Source organism: Engraulis encrasicolus, chromosome 11 (genome assembly GCF_034702125.1).
Source record: "Engraulis encrasicolus isolate BLACKSEA-1 chromosome 11, IST_EnEncr_1.0, whole genome shotgun sequence".
Lineage (NCBI taxonomy): Eukaryota > Metazoa > Chordata > Actinopteri > Clupeiformes > Engraulidae > Engraulis > Engraulis encrasicolus.
The window spans coordinates 49,543,663-49,561,162 of NC_085867.1; the positions used below are offsets into that span (position 1 = coordinate 49,543,663).

Here is a 17,500-nt window from a genome sequence, read left to right on the forward strand (position 1 = left end):
GGTTTTTGCAGGGCTTCCTTCTGGTTGCTTTCATGAGAGCTCTACTGTTGACCCTGTTTACAAGGCTTTTAAGTCGATCCACTGCCGTGGCAACAAAATTGATGATGGCTGCACCGTTTTTGAAAGGGCCACAGCGTTGCCGTTTGATGGACGGGACATGACTCAACTTTGACGTCACATAGATGCGGCTCCCATAAATTGGTTTTGATCTCTCTCTCTTTCTCTCTCTCCCGGCCTCTCTTTCTCTTTCGCTCACTATTCCTCTTTCAATCTCACTCCCTCTGTGCCTTTCAGTCTGGAGGGCAAATGTAATTAATATCACAGAGAAACACACAGAGGTAAAGAGGAAAAAAACTGCTTTAATGTCATCTCGCTGGGCCCTGCCTGTTGAACACTTCTAGCTGTTGGACGCTTCTGAGCCCCCCCGCCCCCCAAGCCGTGTTGCTAATTATTCTTTGCTGCCCGATGAGCCTCCCGAGAGACGGAGCCCTTTGGAATCCCTGGCGTGTGAAACCGAGAGCGCTAAGGAACGCCACGGCCGGATTTGTGTGTGTCCGACTCAGCCACGCACGGATCCCCCTTGGCTGACTCCAAACCTTAACTCTGTATTCCCCAACTTCTCCTGTCTCCCCCCCCCCCCCCCCCCACAGGCTACTAGAGATTCTGCTGTTTCCATGGAGATTGGGCTCAATTTTAGGTCTGAAATCTACCATTAGGGACTTCAGGTAGACAAGTGAAAAGAGAGGGGAAAAAAACAACAGTGGGTAGACTTGGCGGGTAATGATGGGGTATCGTTGTCTATGGCAAGCCACCCACGCACACACGCACGCACGCACGCACGCACGCACGCACGCACGCACGCACGCACGCACGCACGCACGCACACACAACGTTAGCTGCTGGATCCCCATGACCAGGCTACATTCCGAAGGGGGAGAAAATAGCTCCTTCACTGGCCACCGTATCCTCTGTTATTTTTACACACACGCACACGCACACGCACACGCACAAAGAGTGCGCAAACTTATGTAAAGGATACACACATTGCAGAACTGTCACACAGCCAGTACCCTCCTTACAGTACAGAGAGAGATGACAGCTTGCTGTGTTGCTTCAGCTAATAAGCTTTTTAAAAAAGCAGTTGTGGGCCCTTAGCCATGGATGTTCCTCTAACTCAAATACACCACTCAAAGCAGCATCAAGTCAAACCAACTCCTCCTCAGTCCTTGGTACAGTGAAACCACTTCGGCTAAATCGAAAGGTGAACTGTGTACAACATGAGTCATCCAACAGCCCATGTGAAAACATGTCAAAACAGCCCGGGCCTGACCCATCTGCAAGCAAGCGGGTAAACACAACATGAATAGCTAGCTAGTAATTAGCCTAGCGTGTTTTCCCCCCACACCGCTGTGTTGAAAAGGAATCGTGCTTCAGTAGGAGCCAGAGTAAGAAAAGGCAAAAGGAGGCAGGAGGAGGAGGAGGAAGCGAGTGCAGAATAAAGAGCCAGAGTCACAGAAAAAGAAACTGTGGGAGAGAAGGTTTCCCACATAAAATTTGATTTCTGCTCCCAGTGCCACTTCTCTCACGCTACGGGCCAAAAGAAGCCATGTGTGAGTGAAAGTCTACATCGCCTGAGCGTGTGTGTGTGTGTTTATGCGTTCTCTCAGAACTGCACCCTGGGGCTGCCTCTGCCTCTGTTAACAACGGTCTGTAAGTGAAGTCTCTGCTTCCACCTAACGAGTGCACACAGCAGCACAACACAACAACTTCTCATCTACTGGATCACTGACCATCACCTCACAAGAGCGACGTGACGTCTAGCCATGTTCTTAACAACACCCCACCCCACAGCCCTGACCACGGGCTTGCCTGAGAACCACTGGCTATGGCGGATTTATAGAGGGGAGTGGGTTGTGTGAGACAGTAAAAAAAGGGAGGGTTATGTTATGAGTGAGTGGTGTGAAGGGTGGGAGGTGAGAAAGGGAGAGTTCTATACTCTTCTTTGGCGCCAACAGGCAGCATCATAAAACGCGAGCTGATGCTCCTGTGCCAACTTGCGATAAGGTTCTGTCAGGTGCTCGTGACGAAGCCGCGCTACAACACAAGAACCTTCTTCATACACCGCCGACACCAGACATAGTAACACACACAGTCACCACAACTCACAGCTAATTTGCACCTGCTCACAACCATAACCGGACAGAGACAAAGATAGACAATGATGCAATGGTAGCCGGTGGACTGAAGTTAGGAACAGAAGTACAGAGAGAGAAAGAGAGAGCGAGAGAGAGAGAGAGGAGAGAGAACGAGAAAGAGAAAGAAAGACAGAGAGAGAAAAATAGAGAGAGCGAGAGAGAGAAAGAGAGAGAGAATGGTCAACAAAAGGAACTTCACACAGACAGAGCTGCACAAGCAAAAGATGGAAAAGGCAGAACAATGGAAACCATGCCTGGTCTATGGGCAGGAAGAGGGGATCATACTCGGTCTGGCAGCCCACCGACACAAAGACCTTGGGGGGAGGGGGTGTGGGAACTTTAGGAGGGGGCGTTGGTTCCCTGGGTGGCGGGGTTGGTTCTTTAGGAGGGGGGGTTGGTTCCCTGGGTGGCGGGGTGGGCTCTTTGGGAGGGGGGGTGGGTTCCCTAGGTGGTGGGGTTGGTTCTTTTGGAGGAGCCGTCGGTTCTCGAGGCGGAGGGGTGGGTTCCCTGGGTGGGGGAGGAGTTGGCTCTCGGGGAGGAGAGGGGGGAGGCGGAGGGGGTGGAGGCGGTTTTACAGGCTTGGGGGGCTCCTCGGGAGGAGGACGAGGAAGGACCTTCCTCTGGGGGACGGGGGATTCAGGGGGAATGATGATCTGCAGAAACGCATGCGGGAAAATAAGGAGGAGAGTATAGGAACAGATGAAAAAGGGAAGCCCAAAAAAACCTCAATTCATTACTATAGGGAGAGAACCATCATTTGCATGGCATACCTAATGAACTATACCATTTGCCTAATAAATACAAGGTGTGCAGACATTTACATGGAATATCTGAAAAACACTATATGGATTATTATTTAACACAAAATCATCCTATTTGGGAGCTGGCAACTGCTTGTGCTACCTTATCCACAGCCGTGGCTCCCTGCTCACGTGTGCGCTGCGGATTAGACATAACGATCACTCCCTCGGTCATCCAATCGTCGGGCTGCTTGCGGCGCCGGGGCTCTGGGCGTACGATGCCAAGTTTGCCCTGCAGCTCCTCGATAAGGCGGTCCTGGGAGTTGCTCTTGTGGAAGATGCCGGGCCCCAGCTTGCGCCGGATCAAGCCCTCGCGGTACATGGGGTGCACGTTGGTTGTCTCCTTGGTGCGTCTGATCACAGACTTGAGCTGAGGGAAGTGCAAGTGGGAAGCGGTTGGAGAGGGACCCCTTCTCCTTAGAGATGCCTGCTCAGTGTGAACGGCACACTGGTCATCAAAACGGTCGGATGCAATCCACTCCATGTCACTCAAAAGAGCCAGCTATGTTCATTTCTGTAAATGTCCAACGCCATTCCAAAACATTGCTCAGGCCAAAAAAAAGCGGTCTACTTCCCCCAGACGCAGGCCAAGACTCTGGAGTTCTATGATCACTTAGCAGTGCAGCATGGCCAAACTCTCAAGAGCTACACTCACTCCAAAAAGGTGCGGCTGAGATAATTTCAGCGTGGCTTCATGGATTTAGCCATTCTCTATGTGTGCATCACAAAGGCCAAAGGATATTCAAAATGGTCTGTGCTGTTTACATGCCTGGACCACAATTCGACATGTCAGGGGTGGAACAGCTTGGAATAAAGCACAACTCAGGACATGCAGAGTAAGGAGACATGGTGTATTGTGTGGATATGCAGCCTCACATAGACTTGTGTCACACCTAAAGTTCATGTTATGCTTCAATTGCCTGAGGATAAGCATTTTGCAATGCCGTCATAGATCATAACCTGATGGCATGCAGGACAAGAAAAAAAAGATTCAACGGCCTTTGTGCAGCAGAATTGAAGCCTTGCAAGCCCAGCCTTGACTCAGACAACTATGTCACAGCAGCAAGCAGAGACATGCACCTCCAGTAAAACAGCCAAGTGCAATCTTTCAAACTCCTTTGCCATGGCTTTAAGCTATTCTCAGATAAGAACATCGATAACATCACCCGCAGCAAAAGAAAAGCCACACAACCATGCAGCAAACGGGGTATGCAGCACCCTTTTACAAAACCAATGCAGCAGCTATTCTAGAGTTTGAAAGAGAAGTCATTCTCTTTGAGGAAATGCACAACGAAGCCACTAATGAGAAGGAGCGCTGCCTTTCAGAGCTGGGTGCACTTTAAATGGGTCAATGGGTCTAAATAAAAGGCAATTTTGCACTTTATACAAGTGTTAATTAACTTCTCTGCTTGGCTTCCCTGTGTCACAGCAACATATTTAACCTATTAGTGTGATACCATCCGAGCTGGAGAAAGCATGAAGGCAGATAGAGTGTATCACAGCAGGGCTTTGGCCCGAGTAGCAGACTAATATAAGAGGGGATTTAAACACCATATGGCACTCCGCAGGCCAGCTCGTTCTGATGCCAAATTATTTTGGATGAGCAAGGGAAGGGAAGACGGCAATGACGGGGAAAGCCTCGTACTTGACCAGATGCAGACAGGCGCTCCACAGCAGACGGCTGGGAGAGAGGAAGGTCCATACATACATCCGGAGTCCCAGCTCCTGAACTTGGAGTCATGCATTCGTCCATCCAGCTTCCTTCTGTAGCTGGCGTCAAGCACCCTTCACCATCACCAGGTGTTCCATTTTCATCTTCAAACCATCTCCTACACTCTTCATCGATACCTGGAGGCAACTCGTCAATGTGGCGTGGGCTTACTGACCCTTCCTTTGGTTCACGTGCCAAAAGCTTGGTGGACCAATTCCTGTCAGGCTGTCCCAGAGTGGTTGCCAACAGTCTGTCTAGAGCATCTTCCAGCATGGGCTCAGGACAGGGTAAAGTTATGCCTAGTTCTTCAGATTTACCAAGCGGCACCCTCTCCTTCCGCAGTGGTGCAGGGGAGAGGCTCTTGGCAGTGGATATAGGGCTGGAGCATTTGAGTGTATTAATTGGAGAGTTGGGGGATTTCGCAACCATCACAGGACTTAAATTCTTGTGCGTAACAAGTGGACTAGAGCACTTGGCACTAGATAGGGGTGTAGGGCTTTTCGAAAGTGAAGGTGGGGTGGGGCTTTTAGCAACTAGAATGGGACTTGGAACAGGACTCTTTGAAATGGTTACAGGGCTTGAGCACTCAACAATGGATATAGGACTTGGTGCCTTTGGGTTTAATACTGGGCTAGAGGTCTTGAGGGAAAGTATAGGACTAGGGGCATTTGGCACAGTGAGTGGACTATATGTTTTAGGGATAGCATCGAGATCAGATATCTTTGGGACAGTAACTGGACTTGATGTGTTCGGCAAAGCAAGTGGGCTGGCTATCTTTGGGACTGTTACAGGACTAGAAGGTTTTGTAAGTGGACTAGCAATCTTTGGAACTGTGACCGGACTCGATGACTTTGTGAAAGCCAGTGGACTAGCACTCTTCGGAACCGGACTGGAGGTCCTCAGGATTGCAAGTGGACTAGACGTCCTGGGTACTGTAACCGGACTGGACGCTTTGGAAACCACCACTGGACTAAAAGTCTTCGGGATCACGACTGGACCAGGACTCGGTGTCTTGTTAGTAGCAGCAGATGCTGGGGATGAAGACCCAGACTTGGGAAGCTCAGAGAATGGCCCTGTGGTGCTGGAGATGATCACCAGAGACTCAGTCTGGGTGCTGCTAAACAGGGAGAGGAAACCAGAATCTGACTCCTCTTCCACTGCAGTAATCTGGGTTAGAGATTTGGTTAACTGGACTGACTGATTGACTGGAGAGGGTGCCTCAGGAGGGGGGTCTGGGGCTGATACTGGGGCTGGGGCTGAGGGTGGGACAGGGTCTGAGGCTGGGACTGGGGCTGGTGCTGCAGCTGGGGCCAAACCATTTCCAGCCAAATCATCTTCATCAATGTGGAGTTCCAGGCCAACAGGTGTGGAGGATGGGGAGGGTTCACGAGAAGGTGGCTTGGGAGGCAGGGAGAGACTTGCATCAACTGAGGCATTAGGAACAGGTGAATCTGCTGGGATATCAAGGGTTGGAAGGGACAAAGTTTCCTGGTTCACAGACCACAAAGAACCAGACTGGAATAGACAGTGGACAACACAGGAGAGAGAAAACAGCAGGAAAAAATGGGAAGGTTAGAACAGGTCAGAAAGGGAAAGATGAATTAACAAAAAGAAATCAATGAAATTAACAGGAAGAGAAAGACAGAAATGGCACATATATGATATGAACCATACAGTGCAGGAAATTATGGAGATAGAAATGAACAGGACAGGCAAGTTTTAATGTCACAAATTCTTCCGTAGAAAAAAATCTCATAGCCTTTGTGAAACAGTGCATTCCACACCAACACTGCATTTTAACTCGTTAATGAACCAACATATTCCATCTGGCCCCTCAAAACTAATGTACCATTCCTAACTATACATTTCCACGGGTGATTATCACTATATTGAGATGTCCAATGGATCTGAAAGACCAGCAACAGGCTCTGCAATATTATGCCACTGGTGTGATCTGAGCAGCGGGCCCCCTGCTGAGACGAGAGCCGTTTCTGGACCACTGAGCGTAACCACTAGGAATCAATATCAACCATGAAAGCAGACAGCTGGGGGCCAAGACGCCAAGAGACTAAGGTATATAACATGAGCTAAAGAACATTAAAGTCCCCCACCCCCAGACACGCACACACACACACCACACACATACACTGCCCCCTGCCAAAGCCCTAAACCACCTGATACTCACACACTGTAGGGTTTGACCTACTGTTGAACCCACACCTGCATTAACCCTAACCCCCCACGATGAGGCTGGCAAAGTGCCCTGAAGAGAAGGAGGACCATACATCAAAGCAGATTTCATTCACGTGATACACATCAAACCGCGTTTGAAGTTTATCTAAGTTTTTGATACAAGTGATGAATATTCAGTCATACAGTTTTCAGATGTCAACATAATCTAGGTGTGACATCTGACCAGGTTTTGGATGTTTGGATTTGGAGAAGATGAGGACATTTGACTTGACTAAGCACAGAATTCCGAGAATCCATTTACTCCCTGGAGAGTAACTGACAAGTCCTAAAAACACACTAGTCAACAAGCAATTAACATCAATCTACTGGTCCCAATTGAGGCACTCCATCACAGCTTATTATAGGGTGCGTGGGGTAATTCTGCACTTAGAAATCTCAAGACGGCCCTCTTCTCTTAATGGTTTATTTGCCATATCCAAATCCATATCCCACAGCCAAATAGCCATCAATCTTGCACCATCTCTGTAATCATCCATTTCATCCCTCTCCCTCTCTCTTTCCATCTCTCTGCCTCGCTTTTGGTTGGACCCTCTATCCATCAATCTCTGAACTTACATTGCTCTGGACTTTGAAGTCGGAGAGGGAGGCCATGAGCTCATCCAGCTCTCGTGTGGCGGAGGAGGCTGAGATGCGGGCCTGCTGCTGGGAAGGAGTCTCCTCATGGCCGTCACTCAACTCTGCTGTGACCACCGGGTGGGCGGGCCTGAGGACAGAGAGAGGAAGCAAAAACAAACACAACGGCAAAGTAAACCTCAGGGCAAAGGAGGTAAACAACAACAGGAAGCAAGCTGGTGATGCTGGTGGTGGTGGTGATGAGTCATCACATCTGTAATGATCATGCCCTAGAAGACAAAAAATAAAGGGGGGAATTGGGGGGGAAAATCTGTGCCAAACAACTACAGGCCTTGAGGCAAGCAGGACATGTAGGATTGTTTCTCTACTGAGCAAAATTATTGTGATGCAGAATCTGTTCTTTAAGTTATGCATTGAGGGTTGAGAACTTGAAGTGCATAAGTGGTACACATATCAGATGACTGTACAAATTGAGTCAAATGAAAATACAGTAAGTCTTTCATATATGATTCTAAAATGACACACACTATGTTATAGAGTAGACGATGTGTAGGTTGTGCATTGAGGGGGTATGGTTTGTCTAAGTGGTAAACATCTTACGCTGGGGTTGGCACAGAGCTCTCCAGCTGGTCGAGTAGGCTCTCCACGCTGGGCCGTACGTCCTCGATTCCCCGGCCGGCAGCGCTGCGTTTGGGCTTCTCCAGAGTGGGAGGAGGGGCTTTTCCCGGGGGCGAGATGCCATTCTCTGTGGTGACGCTGCTGGAGGGGAGTGCAGGGGGGGCTTCCTCTGTGGGAAGGAAGGAGGAAGTGGAGGGTGTTGAGTGTGTAACACAAGACCCAGTTGAGCCAAGATGTATTAATTGTGTTTCTGAATCGAAATCTTAGCCTATGTTTATGGCATATAGCTGATCCCCACATTTAATATTTAGAAAAAAGGGAGCATTCCACTAGAAACACTGTTGATGTTGAATGACTGAAATACAATACAAGAACAATAAATGTCAAGTTCCTTATTTAGATTAAAAACCCCTCTTGAATTATCAACATCTTTTTTACAATGCACCCTTTCGGTAAGCGCTCACATCCTACATATAATAAATAAACTCCCACTTGATTTACACAAGCGCAATGTCCACACTGCCCGTAAATTTGCTGACAATTGCATTGGTGCCATAATTCCCTCTTATTCTGCAAATCCCGCTGAGCCAAATCAACCCAGACTCCCGCTGAACCTCGAGGCCGAGGCTGAGAGACAGGCAGGCAGGCGGCTTACTTACCCTCAACGGCGAAGGAGGGCGTGCTGTGCTGTACGGCGTTGAGCTCCAGGAGCAGCCGGTCCAGCTCCGACAGGTTACTCCCCAGGGACGAGCTCATGCCGGCGGCTGTGTTGTCAGTAGTTTTCTGCTTATTGGGGAAACTGCAGAGAGGGGGACAGCAAGCAAGCATCAAGAGTTAAGTGAAATGAATTTTAAAAACAGGGACCGTATACAAGACGGATTAGTTACAGGAAGTACAGAGATGACCATGATGAGATGAGAACCAGATTATACAGTTGCTATACTAAAGCTAATTTCCATCAGCTACAAAGTCACAATGTTATGGTTTGAATTGGTTACAATATAAAACCAAATGAGGACAAAATGACATTGACTATTGTAATTAATCCTCCTGATAAGCATACCTGTAGACGTGGTCCTCTTCACTGTGTGACAGAGGCGGGCTGCTGCTATCTCTGGACCAGGCGCTTTTCTGAGCCGACCCGTACGACTGATCAACAGAAAACACACAGGGAGGCAAAACTTTTAGGTTGCTACGCAATGCTACGGAAAAAAAAGAAACATCACCAACACAAACCTAAGAAATGTACTATTTCCCTGCACGTATTGAGATTGGTTGTTGTACATCTGTGAAGTTGGGCTACCAGAAAAGCAAAGTTAGGAATATCAGGATTAGGGTAATAGTGTATAGACATAAACATTCTATGCCCTATATGGAATGCATCTACAAAACAGTCAACAGTCATGCAAATATCAAAACATTAGCTCATTTTTCTATGCTGCTTGGGTTTCACATACCTATGCATAGTCATGACTTTCTGTCTTTGCTTTTGGAATGAACGTAATAAACGGCTAAGAAAAAACCTAAACCACATTATACGATCGATGCAAAAGCCAGTTCACGATTTGAGTTTGCCATTGCCAAAAATCTGTTTATATCAGACAATCACCACCAATGGAATTAGGCGCCTCTTTTCTACGACCATGATGAGGATCCAATTTTGGTATATTTAAGGCTTGGTTAGAACCATTACGTATGCATTTCTTAATTCCACAGACAGAGCTGATCATGACTGGTGGGTGAGCAATGCCAAGCCACTTGTGAACCCAGCCTTACTAACCAACTTTTGTTTGCAAGGTCATAACAGTAGCCCATGTGTATTAGGGTAGGGCCACCTGATTTTTTTCTGGGGCAACTCACTTTATGGTTTCTGGCTAACATCTCTCTTTCTAACAGAAGAGCTTTGTTTTCCTTGTAGAGCTCCACTGAGCTCTTCTGTCAGAGGGTTTATTATTTACTCAGTATACCACTTCAGCTGTTGATTATTAATCTTGTTTGTAAACTTGTAAATTATGAGGGCCCTCTAGGACAACTGTGTTGAGAAGTAGGTGAGAATTATGGGACGAAATGTGAGGAAAACAAAACAAGAGGCAAGTGACAGGTGGGCCAGAGAGGTGAAGTAAAAGGAAAAGAAAAGTAAAGACCTTCATTATAGTTAGAGTGGAATAATTGGTGTAACAAGTATGTAGTATCGTAACAATTGTACCTAGATAATGAATTTGCTTCTACTTCCACTTTACCCACCTCTGCTAGGCATCATTGAGCATGTTTACATGCTCACAATAATTGTGAACCTGTTTATTACAGGTTATTGTAACTGTTGTTTACATGCATTGGATAATGAGTCTGTCGGTTGCATGTGTTCCACTCAACTGTGCAACACTAAACTGGAATTCAAAGCCTGTGATTGGCTACTTATTATTCTAGAATGACAACAACCCGATAATAACCTGTTTAAGGTGTTAACTTGTCTTAAGAAATCAGTTAATTAGCCAAAAACCTACCTGTGTGAATCAGAAATCTCATAAACTGATTACTGCAATAAACTGATTTACAAACCGTTTATTCCGCTTATAGGAGCACGTGAATAAACCGGTTACTCCAAAAACCTGATTATAAACTCTTTATTGATGTGCATATAAACGTGCTCTTTGTATAACAGCTCACCTGTCCTGAGGAGCGATGCGAGTCAGGGGGGTCTACAACTGTGCCATTCAGCGCGTCGGCCGAGGGGTGGGGCGGCACGGGAGGCGTGACGGAGACCTCGGGGTAGGAGTTGCCCCGGGTGGGGAAGGAGTAGGGGGTCTCGTCTGGGAGGAACACTGGCCGCTTGGAGATGTGGGACGTGGTGGACTCCAAGTCCGCCAATAAAGCATCTGTGGCGGAAACAGAAAGCATAACAGAAAGTTATTGTAAAGAACAGAGGGCTATACAAAGAAACAGAATTGAAGTAGAAACACTCGCTCTCAAATCTTCAACTTCAACACAATGGACACAAATAAGTCAGTTAAGTTGTGAGAGTGTCTAGTGTCAGCAGTCATACAGACACTTTTGAAGGCGATTAATGAACTTGAAAATGTTGCCTAGTCCCTCTTTAAAAAGGTATGAGCAATTTCTGTCAACATTATTGGAACCAACCTGACAGGAGTCCACACTTAAAATGACCCGAGACGAAAATGGATCTGCCAAAAACTATGCTCTATATAGCCTTGCCTGTATCTATATATCCCACTTAATATTGCTAACCTTTATGTGCAATAACTTCCTTGAAGTGTGTGTGAGTGTGTAATGAGGCAGTTACTAAGAGGCACGACAGGACTGTGAGTCATGAGCCGATGGTGAAACATGAAAACCTCCCAGAAGGCCATGGGGCTGACTCTGAGGTCATCTCCATCTGTGGGGTGTACAGTATGTGGTGAGTGTAGAGGAGATCATCTTATGTCTAAGAAACTGGCTCCAACTCACGGACACGTGTATGCCCAGAACACACACACAGACACGCACACGGCTCGCAGCTCTCAACTGGTAAGCAGGTGCTGACAAGAGCCAGGGCTTACACAACCGGTGACCAACACTGACACACACCCAGCATGTACATAAAACACAGGCTTGCGTTTAGCAGTCCTCCTTTTCCACTGTTTGTGTCACACGCACACGCACACGCACACGCACACGCACACGCACACGCACACACACACACACACACACACACACACACACACACACACACACACACACACACACACACACACACACACACACACACACACACACACACACACACACACACACACACACACACACACACAGCTCATTGTGGCATCACAAGAGTTAAAGCTTTTACAGCGACCAACAGATGAGAAACGTTCCGCAACACGTCACTACCGCACCTTTTATTTACTTGGCTGGCTGCAGGACAGGTGTGTGTGTGTGTGTGTGTGTGTGTGTGTGTTTATGGGAGTTGGTTTCCCAATCCCCATTTTCCTCTGCCAAAGGCTATGCCGATTGCAAAAAAAAAAATGGTTTCAAAACAGCAGCATACAGCATTCAAGAAAAGTTTCCATCGTTCATGTTCCAGTCAAATCCCTGAATAATTTAAAACCATTTTCTGCATCTTGCTTTAGGCAGAGTGGCAAGATCGATCTTAACGACAATCGGGCGTTCAGCAACAAGCCTCAGAAAGATCTACCACTCAACCTCACCATAAACACGTCATATACAGGGCCTAGCCCCCCCCAAGTCAAGCACAAATAACTGCAGTACATAGCATACTATGAATCTGCAATCCGCTCACACACAACCTTTTTTGCCATAGAACATCCTGACCAGGAAGCATGCAATAGAATTGACAGGTGGAGAAGGGAAAAGCAAGCACTTCAAAAAAGAAAGGAACCTTTCAGTTACAAACATAGCCGTTAGCTCAGACACAGACCAGTACAGTTACCTAGGAGAGCTATTCACAAATACTGGAAATAAACACACCACCGACACAACACTCACCAGTGCACAGAAGCTACAGACAGACAAAAAAGTAGCCAGAGAGTAGATCTCTCCAAACTGGCGTCTTGACCTTCCCTATGAAGTGGTAGGAAGAAGACTGTAAGAGAGGGGAGAGGGAGAGAAAGAGAGAGAGGGGACACCCAGCACAGACTGGCAGACGGGCACCTCTCCACTCTGAGCTGCCCCTGTCACCCCTGTGGTAAGCAGAGCCGGCACAACGTGGGGAGGGGGAGGAGGTTGTTTTTGACCAGGGGCTAAGTTTACGCCCCACACTAAAGTCCTGTCTGGTCCCCCGAGCTGCGCAGTCTAAAGATGGAAGCTGACGGGGTGGGGGGGGGGGGGGGTGGGGGGGGGTAGAGAGAGAGGGAGGGAGAGAGAGGGATAGAGGAAATAGGTGGGGAGGGAGGGGGGACAGAGAAAGACCAAGTTACAGATAGGATGATAGAGATAGAGTGATAGAAAAGTATCCCAAGGGTACTCACGCATGCACACACAGGAGCCTCCAATGCCGAAAGACAAGAGAGCGGAGTGAGAGGGAGACAAACGAACAGGGAGAAAACGAAAGGTTGTGAAATAATCAGAGGTGGGGAGAGAAAAAAAAACACACACACACACACACACACACAGACACACTCTTATCGCTAGGACCGTGCCCACTTAGGGAGTGGCGGCGGAGCTCAGGAACTTGCAGGCTTATTAACCGCTACTTCAGTCTCCTTCATTTACAAGCCTGTCTTATTCCTCTCTTCCCTCTCTCATTCCTACACCGCCAATCCAGCTAAGCCTCTTCATCCTTACATCTGATAGCACACAGGCCCAACATCTCCCCCCTCTCAGATCATTACATCCCCTCTCTACTACAACTTCATCATCCCATCTTTACATGTAATTCCAGCCCAAGCCATCCCTTCTTACTCCATTCTATTTTGGTTTCTTGTACGCCATTACATAGGGTTGGTTTGTTTGTTTCTCTGCCCTTTTTCCTACATGATTTTTGCCAATATGTCTCTGCTCATCCAGCTGATAGAGTTTGATACATTCGGTCTGGTTGCCCTCAGGCCCAAAACGCCATTACCAACGCTCCTCTCCATGCCTGCAGATGAGTGGGCGTCTTGGCGAGTAAAGAGAGCGAGAGCAACAGGGAGAAAACCCTACCTCCTCTTGGCTCGGAGACAGCTTGAGTGTCCGTACTTGGCACGGCTGCTTCTGAGACGCCCAGTTCTTGTGTCGTTGGGTCTTCTGAGACTGAATCTGGCACAGAACTGTTCTCATACACCGAATACATTCCCACTGGCTCCGAGTCCACCTCTGGGTTTACAGTTGGCTCAGCTTCATCATTATTTACAGTTGGCATGGGCTCTTCATCAGCCTGTGGACTCTGGGTTTCCAGTGCTGGTGTAATGGAAGCTGGCTCTAGTTCTACTTCTACTTCATACACAGTGTCCCTTATGGGCTCTGTTGGTGGTACCTCATTCTCCTCACGTTCCACCTCATACACAGTCTCTTGGTCTGGTTCCCTGATCTGGTCCATATCCGAGGCGGATGCCTGCTCGAGAACAGCATCGAGCATGTTCATTCCCTCCAGGACCGACTCGGTCATCGACATCCTGCCCATGCCTGGGTCGGTTTCAAGTGTGACGTGAACTTCAGCATCTGATAGAACCTCCATTTCCATTATGTCAGAACGCAGTCCACAAAAAAAAGACAGCTGTCAAGAGAGACTCCGAGAGAGACCGAAGCAAAGGCGCTCCGCACAGCTGGAGGGTCAGAGACGTTCTGCGGGGGGAAGTAAGCAGTCAGTGCGTAGCCAGTGGGCTTGGCCGGAGCGGAAAAGAGGAAAAGGGGGTCCTTCCCATTCCGGAGCAGAGCAACTCAAACATTCCAGAGGGCTTGATTATGTATACAGCCTCGGTGTTTGTTCTGCAGCCGGCCCAGATAACGGTGCTCCCCTGGGGGATACGCTGGCCCTGGCGTCCAGAGGAAACACTCAGCGCTCGCTCACGCCATTCCTGTAGCGCAGCGCTCCCTCACTAGCCAGAAGAAGGGTGGTGTGGAGGTTGGATGGAGGGGAGAGGGGTGATGTGTGTGTACACAGGCTCAGAGCCATCAAACGCAGCCAGAAAAGGGCCATATATGAGCATGACAGACATGTTGCCGTAGTGATTTTGGGCGGCACGACTCCTGATCGATGAGGAATGTTACGATTCAGGAAACATTCCTGATGTGCTTCAGATAAAAATAGAAATCCCTGAGAGCTAATTCTTTTTTCTGTTGTTGTAGTCAAAACAGAATGGTGCTGCTTTTGCTCAGAAGGGTTAGCCAGCGAGCAGCCCTGGCATTTGTGCTCTGTACAGTACGCGTAGGGCGGATTAGGAGGTCGGAACGTTACCGTGTTTGGAAGTGGATGGGGTCCTGAAGTCATAATGTCACATAAACTGTTTATGCCTAGGTGAAAGTTGGGACACGGAAAGGAGGGACAGTGACTGCCGCTGCACCTCAAAGTGCTGGTGAGAGCAACCTTTGGCGTTTTAAATCTGTGCATTTTAGAAGGTTCTGTGAATTACAGTTAGGTGCTGTAGGGCTGTAGGGAAGAGCAAGACTGGAAAGATTTACAAATACGTTAAGTCACACCTGCAGAGGATGTCAAGGTTGGTCACAGTGCTGTACTTGGAAGCAGCTAATCAGTGACCTATAGAGAGCAATTGCTATGGAAATAATGCTTAAAAGTGCAGTGTTCTGAATGATACAGAGCACTGCTCTTCTCAGAACCTTTAAGCCATCTGTTAATTTATGAATGTGCTTCCTCTCAGCTCACCTCTACTAGCTTTTACCCTGTGACAGTCAGTGAAACACATTCAAAACATTAGATTTGGAGAAAAATTGAAACCTGCTGTGTTAAACGAAAGGCCTATGATTGGGATTGCATCATTCTCAGGCACGGCTGCAGATTTATCAGTGAGAATTATACGTTGTTGCTTTGAACAAGTCTGCACACTGCTGTCGTACGTGGCACAACCCAGCCCAGCCTGCATACCTGTGAGTGCAAGTGCGTGGCCTGTACGAGCGTGTGCTATGGCTGGTGCAAGTTCAGGCCTCCTCCTAAAACCTGAGCCAACATTCCTCTCAGGTAGCCGGTGCATCCCAAAGGTGCTTCGAATACCTCTGAGCAGCAGCACCACACTGTGGCTAGGAGTGGACAGGATGACATCCACTCAACTCCACTAATTAGCAATTGGCATTACAGAAGCAGTGTCAACATGTCCCCAATCATCCTGTTTTTTAGACTTTCACCTTAAATGCAGATGCCTTCTCAGACAACATTTTCTTTCCTACTGGTTTTCCAAAATAAGGAGGCGGGGGAGAAGGGGAGACTTGCTGGAGCTACCACTACAGCAGTGGGGTGGCTGGGTTTGGCGACAACCCCTTCCCAAGCTAAAATAAGCACCTCTGCTTAAGTCCTGAATCTGACACGGGCGAGGGGGGCCTCAAGACCTCGGGGAAGGGAACACACCCCATACCGTTAAAAAAAAGTGCCATGACCAACCTGGCCACGCAGATCAGGTGGCGTGATCATAAACCCCAACCGTTCCAGAACCTTCTTGTGCGCGGTGATGTCACTGCGGCAAGGTCCCAATCAGAAAGGAGAGGCAGGCAGAAAGCCGTAACGCACTGCAAGCACGCAGGATTCTGCACGCTTGATAAAGCGTCATACTAAGGTTTCTGGTTTAAATGACGATTGTTCATGGCTTCATCTGCACGTGGATAAGATGGATCAAAAGGGAAAAGAGGCAAAGGAGAGAAAATGACAGTGATAGTTAAACTAAAAAGTTTAAACGAGACACAAATTACCAAGAAAACTCTACAACATATCAGCATATGCGTGTGTGTGTGTGTGTGTGTGTGTGTGTGTGTGTGTGTGTGTGTGTGTGTGTGTGTGTGTGTGTGTGTGTGTGTGTGTGTGTGTGTGTGTGTGGTATGTGTATGAGAGTTTGGAAAACGCCCATCGCTGCTTAAATTAACAGTGTGTGTTTTTTAATTATACCTCCGTTAGAGGATGGCCACGTGGGACTCATTACTCTGGGCTGGCACCAGGGACGAAGAGCGAAGGAGGAGGGAGGAGGAGAGGAAGAGAGGAAGAGAGGAAGAGAGGGAGGAGACAAGAGACAGATACGGGACACAGGATGACAAGAAAGCCGTTACCAACGTCTAAGGGGAAGAGGAGGAGGACAGGGAGATGAGCACAAAGGGCGAAGTCGTAGAAGAAGAAGAAGAATGCTATAAAGCCAAAATCTCTTCATTACTAGTGGCAAAATACAAGAAAATCCCACTCCTCTCTGACTCCAGACAGGAAATCCTGCCAGGAACGCTGCACTTCCTGCAGAGAGCATGACATGCTTCCTTTTGACTTATATCGGGGCTTCCCAGTGTCTTCTCCATAAACACACACACAGGCACACACTCCATTTCTCTTTCATGACTGAAGTGGAGAAAATGATTCTCTACACAAAGTAAACCGTGAAGAATGATGGTGAATAAGATGTGAAAAGTGCGAGAGAGCATGACTTATATCGGGGCTTCCCAGAGTGTCTTCTCCATAAACACACACTCTCTTCCTCTTGCTCTCTGAAACTGATTCTCTGTACACATGTGAATACTAAATAAGATTTTGATTGGGAACACAACCTGAGGCCATGTGTGTTTACTTCTAGCTGCTGTGTGTGTGTGTGTGTGTGTGTGTGTGTGTGTGTGTGTGTGTGTGTGTGTGTGTGTGTGTGTGTGTGTGTGTGTGTGTGTGTGTGTGTGTGTGTGTGTGTGTGTGTGTGTGTGTGTGTGTGCATGCATTGGGAGGA

The 17,500-nt window shown here is 48.0% G+C and overlaps 1 protein-coding gene across 5 annotated transcripts in view; it reads right to left on the reverse strand.

Annotated features, from left to right (window-relative positions):
- The window catches only part of pxna (paxillin a), a 57,881-nt gene that overhangs the window by 15,468 nt on the left and 24,913 nt on the right, over nucleotides 1-17,500 (reverse strand). The window contains exons 1-9 of one of the 5 annotated variants that reach the window (XM_063210830.1): nucleotides 13,806-14,592; nucleotides 10,818-11,026; nucleotides 9,214-9,299; nucleotides 8,810-8,949; nucleotides 8,133-8,319; nucleotides 7,515-7,662; nucleotides 4,641-6,221; nucleotides 3,099-3,365; nucleotides 2,450-2,848 (exon numbers count right to left, since the gene is read on the reverse strand). In XM_063210830.1, the coding sequence (XP_063066900.1) occupies nucleotides 2,450-2,848; nucleotides 3,099-3,365; nucleotides 4,641-6,221; nucleotides 7,515-7,662; nucleotides 8,133-8,319; nucleotides 8,810-8,949; nucleotides 9,214-9,299; nucleotides 10,818-11,026; nucleotides 13,806-14,325 (3,537 nt within the window). In that variant the 5' untranslated portion in view covers nucleotides 14,326-14,592. The other 4 variants (XM_063210833.1, XM_063210831.1, XM_063210834.1 and 1 more) reach the window with 4 other exon arrangements.